We start from the raw sequence: 21,709 nt of genomic DNA on the forward strand, positions 1-21,709 counted from the left end.
CGCCATCTCTATACATTTGCACTGACCTAATAAGTTATAAGCATAATATATAAACGTCTCATTTAACTTGGTCTCAATGGCATATCTCCAACTTTGGATGTGCACAAATAGACATTTAAACTTGAATAAATTAAACAAGTAGACACACATATCCTACATGGCATAATACAAATCAATTCGAGTGTATCTCACATGAATTGTCATGTAGAACGCGTGTGTCTACTTGTTCAACTTTATACAAGTTTAAGTGTTATTTTTGCTCACCCAAGGTTGGAGTCTGGATGGCATAGATACCACCTAAAGTCAAGTTAAAGGGCACGTTTATGTATTATGCTTGAGTAATAATAACATAAAAAAATTTACCGGTAACACGAGAGTTAGTCGAGAAAGCATATTGCCAAAAGACGGTAAATTGCACAGACTGAACACTTTAAGAACTCTTATTATACATCACAAAATACAGAACACAGCTACGAGAGGGAAGAGAACAGAGGGGGCGGGGGAAGAGAAAGGATACATGTCTATACAGAAGATAATTACAAGAAACAACGTTGTACAGATGGCAATTCTGCCAGCAAAACCAAGGGAACCAATATATTTACAATTTGCACATAACACAGCTGACATAGCCGAACTGAAACTAATCGCAGGCCCGGCCATATGAGCAAAAAAATAAGTTCACCACTCTGATATTTACACTATTTACATGATTACCTGTCTCCTTAGAAAAAGAATCTGTCTAATTGTCCTATGATCTGTACACCTGCCATCGATATAGGCAAAACAAATAAGTTCAAACTACATGAGCACCAAAAAGAAAACCTAAGCGAAAAATCTATTACTCCAGTTAATGTTTTAACCATGATCTCATGATTAAAAAAGATGAAAGGGGGGAAGAAGGTTGAGTTGGTGACAAGTGAAAAATCAACTGACTAGCTAAGTACAAGTCAATAGCTTGGGGGTGAAATAGCATTGTCTCAGAAGAAAGAATAAAGTTAACTTCGAGGTTTCACTTTTATCAGCTAAACATATAAATAACCTCCGATACTCACCTATACAAAACTAATGCTGGCTTGCAAATTTTGTTGGAGCTCTTCAGGGAGAAACTTCGATATGCAAACAAGAATAAATTGTGCTACTGCTTCTAACCCATTTCAATCATGAACTAAAAGATTCCAAAGTCTCAGTTTTGTCACACTGGTTATACTGGAAAATTAGCTGTATAAATAGATACAACCATGCTGGAAATGCGCCAAAAGATTAAGGATTGAAGCTGCATACCTACTACATGTAATGCTGAGATGGATTTGTCCCCAAATATTTCTCCAAAGACTCTTTCTTACGCTCCGGATTGAGGCTGCATGTGTACTATAAGTTAAAACTCTACATGGGAACATAAACACATTGCCAAAGTCACATCGCATATTCAAACTGATAGAGCAGAAGCTATGAAATTGATTAAGGAATTGAAGAAGTCATCTTCGCAGGTTGGAGAATGAGAGAAAATCTCAAAAGGGAGAAATATTCAATATTCAATAATCAATAACCAGTGATCAATAAAAATAGAGGCAAATTACCATAATTTTTTATAAATTGATTGAAAAAATTCTGATGACTATTCAAAATTCCTACCTTAAACTTCAAGCCTATGCAAGACTCTTTAAGGTAAGATTTCTCATGAGAGCAAGAATCTTTAGTTAGTCAAATTCTTTATTTATCCAAAACACAACCAGCGAGAAAATAAATTATAAAGCATTAAGGTTTGACAAAAAACTTAAAACAGCAAAACTAAAATAGCTAAAAAGAGAGAAAAAAATGCTCAATATTAATTACTTGATGGTTTTGTTATTCTACCTGGATTAAAATATGAAAGACAGTTTCCCTACAAAACAATTTGAAAAAGAGAGAGAGCAGACCTGTTCCTTACACCTAGAAGAGCACAATGAACAGCTCGTGCTGTGGCAGAAACCGGGGCAACGGCTGCTGCTGGAGCTGCTTGGACAGCAGTTGCAAAAGCAGAACCCACTCCAGCACCACGCTGATACCGTTTGATGGGAGTGCGTATTAAAGCAGAAGCAGATTTACTAAAGCCGTCACTCATACTTTCATAAGCCTGCTAAGATTATCAGGGATCAGTATCTCAGTTATACTTTCGTAAGCCTGCCAAGATTTTCAGGATCAGTGCTTCAGTTGGACTACATAAGAGTATATTCCAAACTTTCACTAAAGGAAACTAAATGGAGGGGAAAAGGGCGTTTGAGGAAAAGGGGCGATGGGAAATAATAAAGTAGTATATTCCAAATTTTTGGTCTAGGACGACGAATGCTTGCCATCTGTATATCTAGTTCAGGCAGCATTTCCCCAAGAATGAGAGGAGGGATTGCAATGTCACGTACTCTCACTTTTTATGTTAACTCAAGAAGACTCTTTAAGCCACAGTGAACCAGTTATCTTAATTTCAAAAATACAGGATAATATGTGCTTAATCAAATACCGAAAAAGGTGATAAGAGTAAATCAATATTTTAATCTATAAAATGATCATTACTCTGGTGCCTTCTACAGGTTTCAAGCATGTAAATGAAAACCAAGCTAAAAGCTAAATCACATGAACACAAAAAAATGTGGAGGGGCACTTTGCCGATAAGGCCTACCCTTATTGGGGAATCTGACACGTGAAATAGCATGTATCCTCTCATATAGGCAATAATTCCAACTTATTTTATGCTATTTGTAACTTGACTTATGAAGAGCATCCATAAATAATTTGCATGTTGAAGTTTCTGCCCCTCCCTTCTCCTTCCACCCTCCCCCTTCCAAAAGGGGGAAAAAGAAAGGAGAAAGATTATGAACCAACCCTTATGGCTCCAAAGTATCAAGTGTTTTTGTTGTAGTAGGTGATCTAATATATAGCTTGTGCTCCTTTCTTTTCCTATTTTTGAGTAAATTTATAGCATTAGACGATTAAAGGCCTCAAAATGTAACTTTGTAAGCATAAATCAACTTGCAACTGAAACTCTTGTTGTTAACATATAAGCATTTCGTAACTACTTCCAATTGATTTCAAATACTTTCCATTCTGGATACATTTGGAATCTTTGTGCTTCCAGTTCTATGGCAACAATAAAAGGATTTAAAATTATTTCTATGACAAGTTATGAGTTTCAAATTCAAGGAAGTGAAATCAACAAAACCAAATGAAGCCTGGAAATTTTCATCTTCATGTAGCTAGTAATCTAATAGATTCCCTTTCTTCTCGACTTCAATGCTCCAACTCAGCAGCCTCTAATCTACTCAACCAAAAGAGAAATGCACGGTGACTAATCCCTTCTTTATCGGGAAAGGGCAGGGTGGGCTGCAGTTGTGCAAGTTCTGCAAAAGCTGAGTTACTGATTTGCAAACTCAGATTTTAGTTTTTGCATAAAGGGTTTGTTTGCAGCTTTCTTTCAAAAACATGAAATTGTTTTGAAAGTTTCCAAACTCAATACCTGTTTTTGCACCTTAGTATCTCTGAACTTGATTTAGACTATAAGAATTACTGAAAACCCAGAAAATAACGCAAAAAAAAAATCTTCACATACCAGAAAATCATACTCTTATATTACGTGTTTGTAACACATCAGAAAACATCAAGCTTGTTCCGATACACAAATAAAATTGCAACACTAACCAGATATTACTATGAAGAAGCTACTCTTGCTGCTTCAATTTCAATTTCCAAAGTGGATAAAATTCTTATTGGATACATCACTTCCTCGATTATAGACAGTAACTGTCTATAATCAAAGGTTCTCCTTCATCAAAAAAGACAATTTACCAACCACTCATGATGCACTGCTAAAGACTATTCAACTTAGATTAAGATGGAGACAGGCTTCAAATAGCCTCAAGATATGTTTAGATCATGTGGCTAATTATCCAAGCTCACAAAATAACTTCAGTAAACATCACCAGATAACACTACTTCAGAACAAAGGAGTTGCTAAATTCCAATCATAAATTGAATTTACGATTTCATTACAATTTGAGGAAGAAAATCCATAAAAGACCACAGTACCTTGCTTTTCGAAAACAATGCATTCTCGTTACATGTTAAAAGCTATAGAGAAAGCAGATATCTGCCAATCAAATACACATAAATTTTATAGTTGCAAAATATTATGAACAATTGTAGGCTTTGGGACTAAAATTCAGAAACAACGCTAACCAGCCAAAAAGTAAAACAACAGAGTGTGAGAAAAAGGATTATCACCTGTTGGATCCCTTGTCGGGCATCTCCAGGTTGATTAAATCTCACACTTGTGTTTCCTCCACTTTGCATAGGCCATGTTACTGACGGTGGAACACTTGTAAGAATATATTCTGCTTGCAGAAGGATTTCATGAGCTCCAGCAGCCAAATGCACTCCAAGCCCAATTGCTTCAAGTGAAATACTTCTAAGGAATGCTATTGTACCTGCAAACGATTGAAAACTTTTGAGAGCTATAAGCAGCAACTATATTGGCACACAGGATAGATGTACTTTTACATGGCTATTAATGTCCTCTAAGACAAAAACAAAGAATTTGTGTCCTGTGGCAGGTTTGACCCTGTTACATTTGAAGAAAACAAAGAGTCCAAAAACTCAATCCCCCTCTTTGAACAGATGAGAGCAACTACAGCAGAGGTACTATTATTTGTCAACAAATACTAAAAAAGACAAGTACTTCTCAATCAGTGATAGACGCTTCATCTTAGCAATTAGTTAGAGATATAATTGACAGCATATAGTTGTCGGCCTTTTGCAGAAGACAACAAATAAGGAAGCAGAATAACGTGTAAGACGAGGTCAGAGATTATCCACCAACTAACAACAACATACCAGTGTAATCCCACCAACTAAGCATATAATATAGATAATATAATTTTTTACTTCAAAAATAATACGATCAAATGACTTAATATAGGTGCATCCTATTGCATTAAGCAGTACAGACCATTTTCAGGGGACTTCTATGGATACACTAAACTCAGTGAATAAATGATTTCCCTTCTTTCTTATGTGAAGATACAAGTCTCTTTCAATACATCCTTTGTTGATCTCCAACGATAAAGGAAACATCTGCTGTCTTGATGTAATTTAGACAAGCTTCTGGGATAACATCTCTTAAAAGATATAATAAGAAGAAAAAGAAATACTTGTTCTTTTACTACTTTTTAGTTTGAAGCTTGATTGCTGGTTAATAATCCAATGCCAATGGCATTGATAAGTAATAGAATGCTAAGAATGGAAAGACTCAATTTTTTTACCAGAATGTAACCACTTCCTCAATAGAAAAGATACTTGGCAGTTTTATGATATGTATCCATACCTATCCTATACAAAATGGAACAGTGACCTCTCCACCTGTTTCCTCTCCTGTCCTCAACAATAGCCCAACTTCAGCAGAACCTTCTGTAAACCACCATTCATCCTTCTTTTCCATTCATTCGATCTTTGAAATGCCATATGAGGACATTTCGTTCTTTTTCATGAATATTTTAAATTATTTATAATCAATTTCTTTAGAAACTCAAAATTATTTTTTTACAGTTATTTGTTTTAATTCAATAAGTGCATAATGTTAAGTCTCCAGATGTTGGAAGTTAGGCCAAGTTTCACTATAGAGTTGGTGATGCATCCCCTTTTCTTGTTTTTCCCCTTCAACTAAAGCTTATGACAAGGGGCTGTAGTATGAAAGATTCTGTGCCAAAATCCACTTAATAATTGCATCACCTGCATGCAAAAATTGTCGTCTTCTTTTTTTGAGCCTCATATCAACAAATTGTCGTCTTCTTTTTTTGAGTAAGAGAACGTTGTATTCATCATCACCCAGTTGGTACTGATATCACTATTTCAATTACAACAAATAATGATCTTTTCAAATTGTAACAGAAGGAGGGATGCAACACTATCAACACATTGTCTTTTATTAACATTTCCTCTATATCCCTTGATAATTAGCTTTCGTTTGAATCATGTTTACTGCAATAAGTATAAAGGAACAAAAATATCCCACAAAGGCTAATACACGCTCACACCATACACATACACACACTCACCCATATTTACACATAGATCTCTATGTCTATCTACCATAATTCTGTTGTTACATGCTACTGTTTCAGCTCCTTGCATGACAATAACAATATCCAACAGTGGAACAAAGCAAATATATTACCAGCACAAGAAGTGTGTAATTTAAATTCATATAAACAAGCATTCCACAACCAGGAAGAAGCTAATCAGTTCAAGATTCACTAAACATACTGGAGGGGCTTTTATTTCTTCCAATACATGTATTCTCCAGAAATGTAAGAGATAGAATTCATTATTGTTACCTCTTTGCATTCCTTTTAGCAATTTCTGATCCTTCTTGTAACTCTTCACAGGCAGAGATACCAACTTTGCTGCACTAGAACCAACAGCTACCAATGACCGAATAGGAGGAAGGCCTTTCAATAGTTTATGAATCTGAGGGGAACACAAGAACAGATCAGAACCCACCGCAAACTTTGACATGCAAGCCTCAAATTATCCACAATTCCAAAACATCAAACAAACCTGATTTTGGGAAATATCTTCCAACCATTCACCTATTATTATTTCACATATGCCGCTCCAGCCATAGACACCTAGAGCTTGAACATGTTTGAGATGCAGTTCAACCCCCTGCATCAGAAAAGCATTAAATACACTATATTATGAACTTATATGTAAAAATAGTTCACCTCATGTACGCCAAGTACAACAAAATATACTGCTGGCTATCTCAGTATGTGTTCATTCAACTAATGTCAATTCATAGAGGTCAAGCCAAGCACCTAAAGGTCTTGAATTAAATTAACCTACAAGAAATTATTTGGCGTACTTGATCCTCTTTCTTTATAATACTTTACTTACAAACTAATTCATAACTATACCTCATAGTTTGTACGTCCAATGATTCAATTAGGAATGTCAAATATGTGCATATTGGGCTGAATCAATAAATGAGCAGCTTAAAGGTTACTTGGGCTGAGATTGGTTGGGGCAAGATAAGCTAAACAATAGGTCATAGTCCGACAAGCCCAACTCTAACCAAATTTAAATTCTTTGTTTGTTTTCTTATAATTTGTTTGATTACCAAATGGAACTTTGTTTTACTTCATTTCTAATATATCAAACACAAGAAAATTTGTTCTAAGATTATTTTGATAAGTCTTCTTAAGGGTCAAATTGGGTTACGTATTTAGCCCAAATCAGCCCAACTTTTAAATGAGCTGACTTGAGATGTCCCAAAATCGACTCTCCGTAAAAATATGCCCAGCCCAACACATCCAAAGTTGTCACTCACAGTTTCAATCTAGAGAGAGAATTCTCTGAAAGCAAGCTGCAAGACACTTGATGAATGTATTTCCCCAACAACAGAATTTCAATGAGGTCTTCATCTAAGTTGTGGTCTATACGGTTCTCTATGATTACGAAATATCTACAGAATGCAAAATGAATTATGAGTACCTTTCTTGCCCATTGTGAACATATATTTACGTTTTCTCTAATAACTATCAACAAAACAATAAACTTTGTCATGGTAAAAATGGTTCATAGGATCTTAAAAAGCTGATGCCAAGAGTAATTACTGGTATCTCCAATAGAAAGACATGAACTTGAATGAGTATAAAACAAAAGGACATATGAAACCAGGAAACATCTAATTTTAGCAAGTTTTACATGCATTTGAAGGGTCCTTACAGAGTAACACATCATTAGGAAACACATAACAACTCAAAAGCATTTGTCTAATGTTCTTCCCCACACCGCACCTTAAATGTCATGAACTTCCATTTTTAGGTAAATGAGATTTCAAGAGAAGGGGGTGAATTTTAACTCTAAATACCTGGCGATCAGATGTCATGTTAACCAATTCAGATTGGCTAGAACTTTCCATTTATCGTGAAAGTTAATGTGGACTTACAATATGACAACTCATAAAAAATTCAACTTCATCTGAATAATCTGGATATGCTTTACACAACAAAAGAATAAGAAGAAAGACGAAATTCTGAAACTCTAACCAGCTAATTTCTAAAACCACACTACAGCAATGTTGCCAAATTATATCTATATAGGAAAATCACTAGGAAGAAGTAAATACCTTCCAAGGTACAAGGTTAACAAGCTCAACATACTTGCCACCCCTTAATGCGGCTAAATCAACTCGGCAAGGGCTATAGTCAACTCGAAGATGAACAGGCCAGATATCAAATTTCTGCAACCGAACTCCAGTAAAATTAGCTTCAACTATCAGGGCACATAACTATGGCAGGCTGATCAAGCAACCAGCGAAACCACTCTCAGACTATGTCCACAGATCAAAAGATTCAAATGAAGGCAACAATAGCAAGTATTTATGGACAAGAAGAAACAGTTGTCTTTTCTATTTTCTTTTACCTTACCTTTTCATAAAGATATATAAATTATCCAACTGCAAGTACTCAAGTTTACTTGAAAGGAGGCAGCTATATGTTTAATATGGCAAAAAAGAACCGCTAATTTCTCACCTGAAAATAAGGAAGCAATGCCTCTTCGATGACTGCATTACCCCCAAATTTAGTGCTCTTTGCTACTATTTCCGATTTACTCAGATTTTGTGAAGAACTTTGGGAGGGGGTAACTGCTGACTTTGTTCCTCCGAAGAAGCTGATAAGGAAATCTAACTGGTTTTGATGAAGATGTAAACGCATTGGGAGGAAAGCGATTTGTAACCTGAAAATGAAAGCATCATATCAATCCAATCACCATGTACATACAGACTATCCAAAAGGAATATGATAAATTGTCTCAACAAGTTTGGGTTGAATTCTTGGAGAGAAAATTCTATAGGGAACTTTCAGTTGAACAGTGCAAGCAAGAAAAAACGTATGTGAAGCATTTAAGATCATTAGGAAAGGAAACAACATGGTACAGTTTGCTTATTACAGGAATAGCGGAAAGAGACTAGAAGTGCCTTATACATAAAATTTCTTACACGAAAATTTTGGAGGGCGCATTCAGTATTCACAATTTAATTTATGCGAATTTCACAGCCCAAACGTTTTCTAAACATATATTTGAGTGAACGGGGCATAAATAAGGGAAGAGAGAAAGACTGGTCACTAGACCTACCTTCCTATATTTACTTTTTCAGAATAAAGCGACAGACGTTGGGACTTGAAAAAGGATATCAACTTGTTTCAAACTAGAATAATAAGCTCAGATTGAATGACTATCAAATTACATCAGATACTCGCATACATTGTAGGGTAACATATAAGACATCTCTACTTTTTTTCCCTCCAAATGGATAGAGTATCTTATATAAAGTATCTAAAGAATTCGATTTTGAATCATTTTATACAAACATTCTGATATTCTTGGAGATCTAAATAAGAAACTCATAGATACTTATCCATGCTAGCATAGAAGAAAATTAAAGGGGCGGGGGGGGGGGGGGGGGGGGATTTCCTGCCGTTCTGTATATGAGCCTCTTTGAACCAGATTAAAAACTGAAAAGAGAAAAAAATGGCAGAAAACTTTGATAGCCCCTTAAACTTGCCAGTAAATTTCATTTAGAAGCTTGAACTATTGTATGTTCCAATTGAGCACTTGAACACATAAAGTGTTCCAATTGAGCAATTCAGGTTCAAATTTTGGAAAAGCTTGTACATGAGTTTCCAAGAGCCTATTATGTAGATAAATTAACTATATAAAATATGTCACTTCCTTTAATTATATACATCAGCTTCAATAGGAATACACCTGAGATTTTACAGCCTATCGAGGCTAATGTTTATTATTAAAGGAGGTGCATATTTTAAGTAGTTAACATACCTATGTAATGTAGCTTGTTTGAGCTAGAAGTGTATAATAGAAACAATTTATCATGTATTCAGGTCCTCAATCAAAAGAAATTGTAGTTCGAGTATCTAAATGAAATTTACTGGCAAAGTTGGGTTGTCAAATGTATTCCGCCAACAAAAAGACAGTCGTACTGCTTTTTGTTTGTCCAAATTTTGTTCTTTTCAAATACTTAAAATTTATTGACATAGTACTTTTTACTATCAAGTCCCATTGACATTCATTGCCATGCAGTGAGTTTAACAAGAGCAGTGAAATATTTTTGCTCTACTTCATCGTTCTCTCTATAAATGTCTTTTTTGGGGGGGATAAACCAAAGGAAATTCATAATTTGCACCAAGCTTTTTTAGCGTTCTAGTTTCCTTTTTTCAAGGAGGGGAGAGAGAGAGACTGTGTGTCAGTGTGTCTATACAATCATATATCATCATCATTTTTACACTGGCCATTAACCTACAAACTCAGATAAAAAACAATTGTTGTTATGTAGGTGTTAAATTCATGGACAATAGACTAGGTTTTACTTTCATGACAGGTTATAGTTGGGTTGATGGCTTTGCCAAACCCTCAAGAGGTCTAGTAGCCTTCCACCACCCGAACCCATTTATACTCACCATTTTATCACCCATTTTTTTCACCTCTAAGGATAAATAATCTGGCATTTGCATATCTCTCTACCAAAAAGATAAGCAACAGATTAAGCACATCATGGACAGATACAGTATCTTTAAGAATATAAATATACAATGACACATAAAAGGCCTGATGGGAACGACAGGAAAGATATGTGAACTTCTGTACAAAGTATACTAAACTAAAATAAACCAAGTCAAATGGATTCATAATAGTAAAAGACTAATCGTAAACTCCTTTTCTAACTGCTGGGTGAAAATAAACAAATAAATGTCACCTTGCCTGAAGCCCTATGCTTCTCTACATCCAAGGTTTTGTTTTTTTGTTTTTTGTTTTTTCCCTTCTTCAAATTCTAAAGAACAAAATCTACTCTCCAGTTGCCATTTTTATAACCTAGAATTAAGGCACTTCACTTCTGAGTGGATCCTAATGAAATTATACATGCGCACAACAATAACATACCCAATGCAATCCCACAAGTGGGGTCTCGGTAGGGTAGAGTGTACGCAGACCTTAGCCTTACCTTGGGAGGTAGAGAGGTTGTTTTTGATAGACCCTCGGCTTAAGTAAAAACTATACATGCACATAAAGGGTATATAAAAATGTGCTCTCTGACATAAACCAAGAAAACTACAGAGACAACAAAGTTGCACCGGAAAGAGACATGTGCCAAATTGAGGAAAAGTTCAAGGGAAACGGTGAACATACCGGTACTCCTCAAGAGGGATAGCAGGATCAGGTCTTACAGCTTCAAGATCCAGCTTAAACGCTTTGGAAGAAGACTTCCTTAGACAGCCTTTTGATTGATAGTACCCCAGCACCTTCATAATCAAACAGAAGAAAGAATTTTTGATCTAGTGTAATTGATGGTAAACTATTTGCAATTCCAAATACGTGAAGAAATTTAATATACCAGTTTCCAAGGGGCAGCATTACTGTTGTCTTTAACAAAGAAATCATGAACTGTTATGGACTGCCTAGATACCCGAGTTCCACCATCAGGAAAGATGTCATACTGAAATCGCATTCCAGACAGTGTCAGTTCTAAACAAACAGTTGTATCCCGTCCACAAGTTCCTGTAGATTGCTGTGCATTATTCTGAACATTTTGCCAGTCGGATCCCGCATACAATCTCCAGATGATATTCATGTTATTAAGAACTATGCGACCCTTAACATTTTTATTTTCATCAGGTTCACTGAGAATGCTAGAAGCCTCAGACTGTATCAACTCCTGTGAACCAGCTTTTCTGTTGACTTCTGAAACATGATTCTCTAAAATTCTTAAACAGTTGTCCCTATACCATCCAGTATTACCCCTTGAGTCATCACCACTCCTTAAAGGGCTAGGTGTGCATCTATAAATATCCTTCGATGATTGATCTGTCAATGCTAGTTCAGACAGAGGACATAGGTCAGACAAGAAATATTCTTCAATAAACTGAGGTAGCTGTTCGGGTGATAATGGAGTCTCACCAGTTTCTTGTCCACCTACTGGAACTGAGCAAGTGAGAGGCGAGCTTTTCAAAAATCTTGGAGAGTCTTCATTACTGTAGTAAAAAGTCTCGCCAATGAAACTATTATTAGGTGACAAATATATGGGTGATTCACAAAGATCAGCTTGGTCATCCTCCTCATGGTCCAATTGAAATGCATCTTCACATATTTCATCCATTAAGTTGATATTACCGCATTTCCTACTTACGTCAGCAGTCATAGCCTGCATATCAGAAGTTGATGCTACAGAATCCACGTCAAAAGTGCAGAATTCTTTGCCCTCACGTGCGTGCTGAACATTATTCCACCTTGTCTGCAAGTGAACCACGGATTCTTCCAAGTCAGGGGCAAAAAGCTGTTGCATTTGAGCGGCTAAACGGGTCAATCCGCTAGCTGTGTCATGGCAAGTATTCAGAATAATCTGTGACTCTGAACAATCAATTTCCCAAAGACCCCCATTTTCAGAACTGATTCTCAAAAGAGCTTCAACATCTGCCCCTTGAGCAACTTTAACATATCCATTCTTGCTAAGATGCTCCACACTGTAGACACTGCCAGCACAGCTCGGTGAGTGCATAGCAGAAAGAAGAAGACCCAGATCCTGTACAGTAATTTTGTAATCCCTGATAATAGAATCAGCAAAAGTTGTACTGGAAAACCTCAAGGAAGATGCAGCCAACAGACATGCTACATACTGCTCATCTATTGCTTCCTCGCAATTGGGAGAACTTGACTGAGAATCAGCACATCCATGCATCATCAATTTATTTAGGTATGGCTCGTAACTCAAGGCAATGTCTACCAAGATAAGGATAAAAGAAGATTCAAAAGGGACACTAGTTTCACCATCCTCTTTCTGCAGATTACTATCACATACTTGTGTAGCTTCAGGAGAGGGTAGAGCGAAAAAGGAGAAAATTGTGTCAAACCAATCCAAGCGTCCGCCAGCCGCAACAACAGTGCCGCACCTGACAGTGATGGACACGGCACTGCTCTGTGGATCGTGAAAGTGGATAATATCTAAACCTGACAACTTAGAAGATAATACATTTGAACCTTCTCCATCACCACGGCTACTGGAAGAGTCGTTGATGGAGATGAGGAGAAACTCTTCGCCTGGGACCCCTGTAACTGAACCCCACAAGTTTCCCTCACCATGGGTCACCCAGAGAAAGCTAGCACCATTTGTTCCTCCAACATCTGAAACAGATAATAGACCAAAGTTCCGAAGTTCCAGTCTAAAGCTATGCCAAGAACCAGTAATTCCATTCTGTAGTGAACCCTTATTATTCTTCTCCATGGCTTCCTCATTAATTGATATGGTTACAGAATCACATTCAACAAGAACTGATGACTGAGAGGCAGCAGTCACTTTTTCAGTATCAACAAGATTTAAGTCCAGTCCTGATAACCTATCAATCACCTGACTCAGAAGATCATTTAATTTCACAAATTCTGATTTGCTTAAAGCAATTGTAACGGGAGATAAATGTGCATGAATGCAGAACTCAGAGCTTATAATCATTTCTTGTCGAATATTATCAACGTCCCCAGAATCCTTGACAGTGGTTACAGACGAAAAGTCATATCCTTTTCCTCTGAACTTCTCTAAACACCTTGCATTCTCTGAACAAGCAAGCTGTCTGGCTCTCTTCATTATCCAAGGACCAGTCCTGGCACAGTCCTGCCAAGAAAAGGTAACAACAGAAGGCCCTCTTCCATTTGATGTGGTCATTATTTTCTGAGCTGAAAGTTTATACTTTAGAACATTTCCACGGGTACTTTCAACATTCTCTCCAGACAATGGTGTGATTAAGTTGACATCAAGCTTTCCAAAATTCAAGGACATAGAGCACAATTTAGCCACAGAATTCCATCTTCTAGAACTAGTAACAAAACATTTTTTAGTTGCATGACTTGCTTTCTCCCCAGGAGCTGATGGTGAAGATACATCAAGAGAAAAAAAATGTTGCCAAGAGTAATAGCTCCTAAAATCTTCACCTTTTCCACAAGGGAAAGCCAATATAATCCTGGCAGTTGGAAGAGATACAGTGCCCCTGAAACTTTCTTGTTCTGAACTTCTTCTAGTGTCAGAGCAAGGGCTATTCCTTCCATTCCCTTTGGATGAAGCCATACACCTATGCTCATGGGCCAGAGTGCTAGTTATTTCAATAGGATCCTCAATTTTCTTGAAAAATTCTAAGATTTCAGTTATCAAATTAAAGTTTACCCAGAAAACAAATGGTGGAAACTTCAATGAAGAAGATGTTGGCCCAACAAATGAGTTTCCTGAAGAACTTTTTGTGGCTTGGCAGAGGCTAGCACCAAAAGTCTTAAGCAATTCTACCTGCACTCCATCATCAGCAAAAAGACTTATCTTATTCCTAGGATGAGTGAACCCATCTGTAAAATTCATCCCTAATGGATTAAGAGCAGCTGATGCACTCTGATTATCCAGATCAACATTCTTGGTGGACCAATCAATAGGTGGGATGGCAATTTGAACTGCATCTTGAATTTTTTTGATGTTATTATAGGTACACAGTTTGAAATCAACTGTGTCATCCTCTCTTGAGAAGTGATCAGTAAGTGCCACATGCTGAACTGTTGCGTCAAAATTCATTTCCTGGCGCCGCACCTATTAAGCCTTAATGTTTTTAAAGTTAATAGAGGAGCTACTAAATGTCCAACGAAGCAGTGCCAGAAGCAAATCAACAACAAAGACATAAAACATTACCTGCAATACCAGAATCAAATCTTGAAAACTTGCCCTTATATAATGAACATAAAAACCAGCACGCCCTTTATCAGAATCCACGGTGCAGCGATGTCTCTCTTCCTCGTCAATAAAAGAAAAAAGAAGAGATACTTTGGCAACCGTTGCCCTAATATTGGTTTCAAGATGCTGCTGATCTGCAGTGAATTCAAAAGAAATAAAGTCAGTTTCCTGACAAAGGGATGAGGTAAAATACTAAGAAGTCATTACTGAGGTCCCCACTAAAGTGACTAAACAATCTCAATGATATTCTACACTTTCTGAAATAAGTAATATACAGTGAGCTGTATATCCACCCAAACAGAGTGGAAACAGAAAAGATTAAAAATAAAAATACATGGGAAATACAAACTGACTCAAGTGTCAGCTCAGTGTAACCATCTTAAGAGATAAAAAAGAATTTGCAGTTTGAGATCCTCCCTATACTCGGTATGTATGTTTTCTTCACTAAGCATGAATTAGCTTTGTGTGCAATTACTTTTGCAACGTCTAGAACACTCCGTTCTAAATGCCAATGGTTTATATGAACCATTTTGGAAGAAATAACTAATCACAAGGCAGATCAGCACATTTTCTGCCAGGGTGAAACTAGAATAAAATGTTGTGTGTGTTTGTGCGTCGGGCCCAAAAAACATACCAGAAGGAACAAGCAATGACCCAGAAGCAAGGTTAGAAGCAGCAGTTATTGCACTAAAAACAGAACAAGTCCAATTCCACATCCCACTGTTTCCTAAAGCTGACTGTGAGTTTCTCAGACCATCAAAGCACTCAAAAAACTGGTGCACGCTGCAAGATACAACATAAGAACATAAGGAGATATTGTTTATTAAAAAAGAACATAAGGAGAAATGAGAACAAGTAGATCTTGCTGCCGTTAACAATTTGTGTGATGCTTTTTTTTAATCAGGCAAAACATACTTCATAAATAAACATGGCCAAAAACTGACCGTATACAAGGGGACAATTTGTTGTGATGCTATAAGTATAGGAAGTTGAAGACTCCAAGTGTCGAAGCAAAAGTACTGCATAAAGCTTCCACGTCCGACTTAACATCAAAATGATTATTGTAAAGAGTTAATATTGACTTGTGTGGCCATCTCATCTAAAAACTTAAGTGGTTAGAGAAAGCACACTTTTCATTAATTATGTCTTTAACATGCCCCCTCACATGGGATCTGACTCTTGTTGTTGGATCAAACACACATGGCTTTGGACCTCTACCTACTCTAATATCATATTAAATTGTTTGAACATCTAATCTCAAAGCTCAATCTGCTAGAGAGAGCACACTTTCCAATTAATTAATAATGTCTTAAACAACTAATATATAGGTAAAGCTGAAAAGAGCTCAAATTTTTGAAAGACTAAACTATTCAAGGCCAAGTACCTCGTTAATAAAAACATTATGAGGGTTCAATTCCTAAAAGACATTGCAAAGGGTTGAAGCAACTAAAGGCAGACCATTTATTCTGTTTTCCCCAAGATGCATGTTCTTACAGAAAGCACATTGAAACTTAGCAGCATGTCAAAAAGTTTGTATTTCTCTAGTCATAGCTTATATAACACATGTAAACACTCATGAACTCCCACTAGAACTGTCATAATTTAGAGGTGCTACTGCATGATAAGTAAAATGCAAAAGGGTATCAACCTTTCCCCAAAGTCTGGTTCCTCTTCATCATTGACTTTCCGGCTTCGACTCACCCAGTCCGATATAAGACAGGAGTCAGACAGCAAGGCTTCCCTCACTGGTTCACTCTCGAATGCACATTCAGCAGAAAATACTTTAGAACCTGGAAGCACCTCATCCATACTGAGCATAGAAGTGTTTGCCTTTGTTGAATCACAAGTCATTACTGAATTACAGGAGAAAAATTCTGTATCCTTCTTCTGACCCATATCTTTCAAAATTCCCCACAAATGTATTAGGCATCTGATGCTACTAGGTTGAAGTTTGATTACCAGAGGATCAATAGAAACATCTGCCTCCACTTCGCGGATATCTAAGGAACCATTTCTCCAAGGTATAGTCAATTTCAGGTTCCCAGAAAGTCCGCCTCTTTCCCCGGTTATTATTGGAGTTGTGACATTTGGTGAACAGCTTCTTGACCACTCACCTGTAGCTGTTCCTGAAGCACATGGATTTGGTGTCTTATCAACAACCTCATCAATTTGAAGGAATTCAAGAACTGCTCCACTAAATTTGATAAAATTTGTCATTTGAGTCAACCCCAAAAAGTTAGCATCTGCTGCTTCAATATCCAGAGAATCCCCTTCCGAGATGCATGTCCCACATACTACTTCACTTACTCTTAATACTACGGTTCTGCAAAGCCCTCTCTGTTTTTCCTCACCTAAACAGGGATCAAATGCTATGATCAATTTTCTAACTTCTACATTAAAGCTAGTGAGCAACCATTTAACCATTTTAGCAATGGTCTTGACCCCTTCATGAACTTCAAAAGCAGTTGTTTTAGCACCACAATCATCTACAGCATCATCATTAAGTTTCCCCAAATCTTGGTTCACCGAAGCAGCACCATCTTGAGTTGAAAGACAATTTCCAAGTGTGTTTCGAGAAAAGCTTGCCTCAGGAGCAAGTACGAGCTCAAGTTCATCCACCTCAATCCTACAGCCATCCCCTTTCCAAGGCATTGTCATAAGCAGAGAGCCGATTGATCCTTCTTGAACATATACAGCTGCTGCAGAACCAAACTGACAAATGCAACATGTCATAATCAGTAAAAATCAAACATCTCTTTGGCTAATGAAGACAGAAAGATGTAGCTGGTTGGAGATGGGCAGGAAGGAGATTCAAATATACCTAGGACGAGTACAATTGATGCTTTAGTACCACTAGTTAGACAAAGTGAGTAACATATGATGTTGTTTCTCTAAACCTGCCCGCACACCCCACCCCCCAAAAAAAAGGTTTCAGGGAGAATGTCCAACAGGCAATAAAATCAATAGAAAATAGGTGAAAAGCAGGAATTCTGAATTTTTAGGCTCTAACATATATGCAGATCAGGACACTCCTATGAAGTACCTCAAAATCAGCAAGCTACAGGTGAACGGGGTTAGCATGTTACTTCCGCATAGGAAACACCTAAAAGCTTGAAACTTTCTCTGGCTGCCAAAGAATCCGACTTTCTAGCCTAAAAGAATATCATAACTTAAATTTTTAAATTATAAAACACTTCTATTTTCAAAAAATTCACCAACCAAATTATGAAACACCTCCAAAGAGGAGAGTTCTAGCTAAAAGGAAAAATGTTGACCTCAAGAGTGGAGATCGAGACTATTCCCTACACTTCCGAAAGCAGGGAAAAAGATATTGAGTTCAAGGGATGATTTTAAATCCTATTACCTCGACTTCAATAAGGCTCGTCGGGCAGGAGTAACCCTTAGAAGAAGAGGAAATAAAATATTGTCTGCCCTTTTACTTTTCCTCCATTTTTTGGGGCGAGGAGTTATTACCTGGGATGGAATGTTTCACCTCTAACGTGGACCGTACCATATGGAGATAGAAAAATAGGAGGTTTTTTGATGGGATATAGAAGGATGTTGTACACTTGCGAAACTGTCTCTTCTCACTTACATCTTGTTGGTACATCCACGAGGTTCCCATTTGTTTAGAAGTTTAAGTGTTGTTCATAGAAAAACATATGTTTATAGAAGGTTTTATACTATTTGGTAACTTCTTATGTACGGATGAGTATTGCCCTTCTTTTATAAAATTTAATTACTTTAAAAAATCCTCCTTTTTTCCAGTTTTCTGTCATTCTGTTTTCTTTTTTTCAATCAACGTCCAAGCGACTCTGCATAGGCAACACTAACTAGTTAGAAATTAAGGGCTACTACATTTTCGAAAACTGGTAATTTGTATTTCTTAGTATTAAAGGATATGCTAGCAACCTCCAAAAAGTTATCAATAGTAACTATGGATTCAAAAAACAAATTACAGAGATCCGAAAAGATCTATCAACTGATCTGCATCCTCTACATTTGCTTCTTTACACCAGAAGTGAAAATTTACATTACAGTTCCACTTAATTTTCTGCATAGAATTAAATCTATCCTCAAAATGCTTTCCATTCCTTTCCTTCCACACTGTCCACCAAATACATGAAGGAATTGCTCTCCACCATCTCTTTGAGACTTGCTGCCCCCTCTCCTGATCCAACAGCTTAGGAGATCTGTTGTGTGTTCTGGCATAGTCCACTTGTTGCTTGTAAGGCTGAAGAAGAGTGACCGCAGTTGGGCTGTCACTTTACAACGCAAAACAAATGACTATACATCTTGACACTATTTGAATAACCCTCCTCCATAGAGCTTCATGTGTCAGACGGGCTCTTCTTTTTTGAATACCATGGTTATGTGAGGACTCATCTCCTTTCTTTTTGTGATAAAAAACTTGTATGTAGGGGTGGGCATAGTTTTGGCAAACCCGATATCCATTTCCTTTTATGGATGTTTTGTCTGGATTTTCAAATTATGGGTTGATTTAAGATTTAAATTTTAAAATTTTTTGATTGCAAATTTTTTAAAATTATTCGAATTTTTGAATATGCGAAAATCTGAAAAATTTAATTGGATGTGAGAATACTTTCTATTGGACATGGTTTTACTATGTTTGGGCTTGTTAAATCTCATGCCGAAATGTTTTTGTTGTTAGGATATTTCTTGATAATAGTTTCATTGCTTGCATGAATACTTTACTTGGATGATTGTGGTGTGAATGAGAAATTATTAAAGTAATTTGACATGAATACTTTATTTAGATATTCGTTTTTGTAATAAGAAGCAGCTCAACTTATAAGCTCAAAACCGAAAATCCGAAATAACCAAACCTATTAATCTGAAAACAAACTTTAAAAAACCAATCCAATCTGAACTTTTTTGGATTGTAACTTCTTGAATCCGAAAATCAAAAATTCAAACCAAAATTTTCATCTCCAATCTGAATTGCCCGAATGCCCACCCCTACTTGTATGTCCGTGTAGGATAATTGCTAGATTAAATAGGCTCTAGCTTTTGATAACTTGATTTGCCTTAACGACAAAATTATTTAGAAAGTAGATAACTCATGATTTGAGGTAAATGCATCATCTAGTTTGGAATAAAATGGACTTGAATAGAATGAAATAGATACAAAGAATTCATATACATGATCACAACTAAGTGGGTTCTTGAAGTTAGAGTTGAAACGTAGCTCATCCAAGTTTAAGGAAAACAAAGTCCATGTCTAAAAACAATTACTAGTAGAACACCCCTAGGCCCTATCAGTCCCCATAACTCCCTAGAACTCTCAAGGTTCCGGATTAAAACCATAACTCCCTAGAACTCTCAAGGTTCCGGATTAAAACCCCAAATCACCGCTACCTCTACTTTGCTCTAAAGTTAAAAGAATTATATAAACCTGTAACTCAACAAACATAACTCACAAAACTACCTAAAGTATTAAACTTTATCCTATTTCTTTAAGATGAATAGATATCAAATAAAATAAATTCGTTAGAAATTCTACAAGTTTTATTATCAAATTCAATTTCCTATCCTCTGGATTTTGCGGAATCAAAAAAGAGCTACAAAGAAGTTCATATCAACCAGCGAGAAAAAAAAGTGAAAAAACGAAGAACACAAGCCCGCACCTTTTGATTGAGATAATCAACATTGAGAGCAAGATCAGAGAGCTGAATAGTACCAGCACTGAGCTGCACATCGAGCTGGTTGAGATCAATATCGCCAAGTATGAATTTCCCCAATTTCTTCTTCAACAGAAACTTACAAACCCTCTTGATTGCCCAGCGCGAGAACAACTTCTCCGCAGACCTCGCGAAATTCCACGGAAACATTCTACCAAATTTTGCAATTCAATTCAATTAACAAAACCAGAAAATTAGGGTTTAGCTTTCCAATTAACAGAATCTGCTTGCGATGGAGACTCTCCACCTCCATCCAAGTTTAGGAATCAGATTGGGATCAAAATTGGGGTTTAAAGCATGCAGTCAAAAGGAGATAATGAAAGGACGACCTGCAAGAGTCGTGTTTAGGCTATAATTTCGTGTGTTTTTGCCCTTCAAATATTTTAATCAGCGATTTTTTGTTGTTTTCTTGTTTAACGGTAAATACTAATCCAACTGTCGTGCGATTAATTAGACATGCTAATGATCATTTGTGCCTGATGCTTGTGATTAGGTACCTTGGGCTTTGTCTTGAAGATTTGTTTAAGTTGATTCCCCGGTAACCACGCAAGTGGGCAAATTGCTTTATTCTATTCTTATAAAAAAATATCGGAAATCTATTTTCTCTCAAATACATCTACCGCCAATATTTTGGCTCAAAAATATTCTTAATTTTAACAGTCTACACTCATAAGGTGGATGAAGGACAACATTGTATTAAATTTCTTAGTTTAAAGGCATTTTAAGCCCTTTTTTTAGTTAAAATAATTTAAAATTACTTAATAGATGAGCTCATATGATTGGCCTAATTTTGGATTCCATAGTAAATTAAAAATAAAAAAAAGGTTAGTGCTTTACTCGCTACGCCACATTTTTTTCTTTTTGAATTTTGTCCATCGTTTTAAATCTAATCTTTTTTAACTTATGACAAAATAGGGGAGAAAAAAAGAGGAAAATAGCGGCAACATTCATATAGAAATAATTAGTTCAGTAGAAGATGATTTAGTTAATGTACATATACTGATTTTTTCTTTTGTGCGCACCCAATGTTCAAAATAACAAAATTTAATTTAATTTTTCTCATATCCCTATCCCCACCTCACCATGATAATGATACGAATTAAATGAATATAAACATATAAATTCATTTCAAGTTTGAGCCCCTGATATCCTAATTAAAAATAAGAAATAAAAAAAAAGGAATGAACAATACATTTGGATAATT

General features: G+C 36.4%; 1 protein-coding gene across 5 annotated transcripts; it reads right to left on the bottom strand.

The window, feature by feature from the left end:
* Positions 1 to 422: 422 nt before the first annotated feature.
* Positions 423 to 20,870, bottom strand: LOC129885551 (autophagy-related protein 2). 5 transcript variants are annotated; one of them, XM_055959863.1, is made up of 16 exons: positions 20,452 to 20,870; positions 16,452 to 17,515; positions 15,438 to 15,586; positions 14,762 to 14,937; positions 12,004 to 14,662; positions 11,441 to 11,919; positions 11,236 to 11,348; positions 8,562 to 8,766; positions 8,156 to 8,269; positions 6,583 to 6,690; positions 6,360 to 6,492; positions 4,252 to 4,454; positions 1,917 to 2,116; positions 1,282 to 1,357; positions 1,053 to 1,206; positions 423 to 763 (listed from the first exon to the last, which is right to left on the bottom strand). In XM_055959863.1, the coding sequence occupies exons 1-14, from the start codon at positions 20,653 to 20,655 to the stop codon at positions 1,285 to 1,287; spliced, it is 5,880 nt and encodes a 1,959-aa protein (XP_055815838.1). In that variant the 5' UTR covers positions 20,656 to 20,870; the 3' UTR covers positions 423 to 763; positions 1,053 to 1,206; positions 1,282 to 1,284. The 5 variants fall into 5 exon arrangements, with proteins under 5 accessions (XP_055815838.1, XP_055815835.1, XP_055815833.1 ...); XM_055959860.1 differs by having other exon boundaries at positions 1,053 to 1,197; positions 11,441 to 14,662; XM_055959858.1 differs by having other exon boundaries at positions 11,441 to 14,662.
* Between the last annotated feature and the right edge of the window lie 839 nt (positions 20,871 to 21,709).

Source organism: Solanum dulcamara, chromosome 4 (genome assembly GCF_947179165.1).
Source record: "Solanum dulcamara chromosome 4, daSolDulc1.2, whole genome shotgun sequence".
Lineage (NCBI taxonomy): Eukaryota > Viridiplantae > Streptophyta > Magnoliopsida > Solanales > Solanaceae > Solanum > Solanum dulcamara.

What these genes read in the sequence shown, in the direction of transcription:
- LOC129885551 (XM_055959861.1), bottom strand. Translation starts at nt 20,655, where the DNA reads ATGTTTCCGTGGAATTTCGCGAGGTCTGCGGAGAAGTTGTTCTCGCGC. An exon ending in CATTGCTTCCTTATTTTCAG is followed by an intron (nt 8,270 to 8,561) that starts GTGAGAAATTAG and finishes GTTCGGTTGCAG; the next exon opens with AAATTTGATATCTGGCCTGT. An exon ending in GCTAAAAGGAATGCAAAGAG is followed by an intron (nt 4,455 to 6,359) that starts GTAACAATAATG and finishes AATCGTTTGCAG; the next exon opens with GTACAATAGCATTCCTTAGA.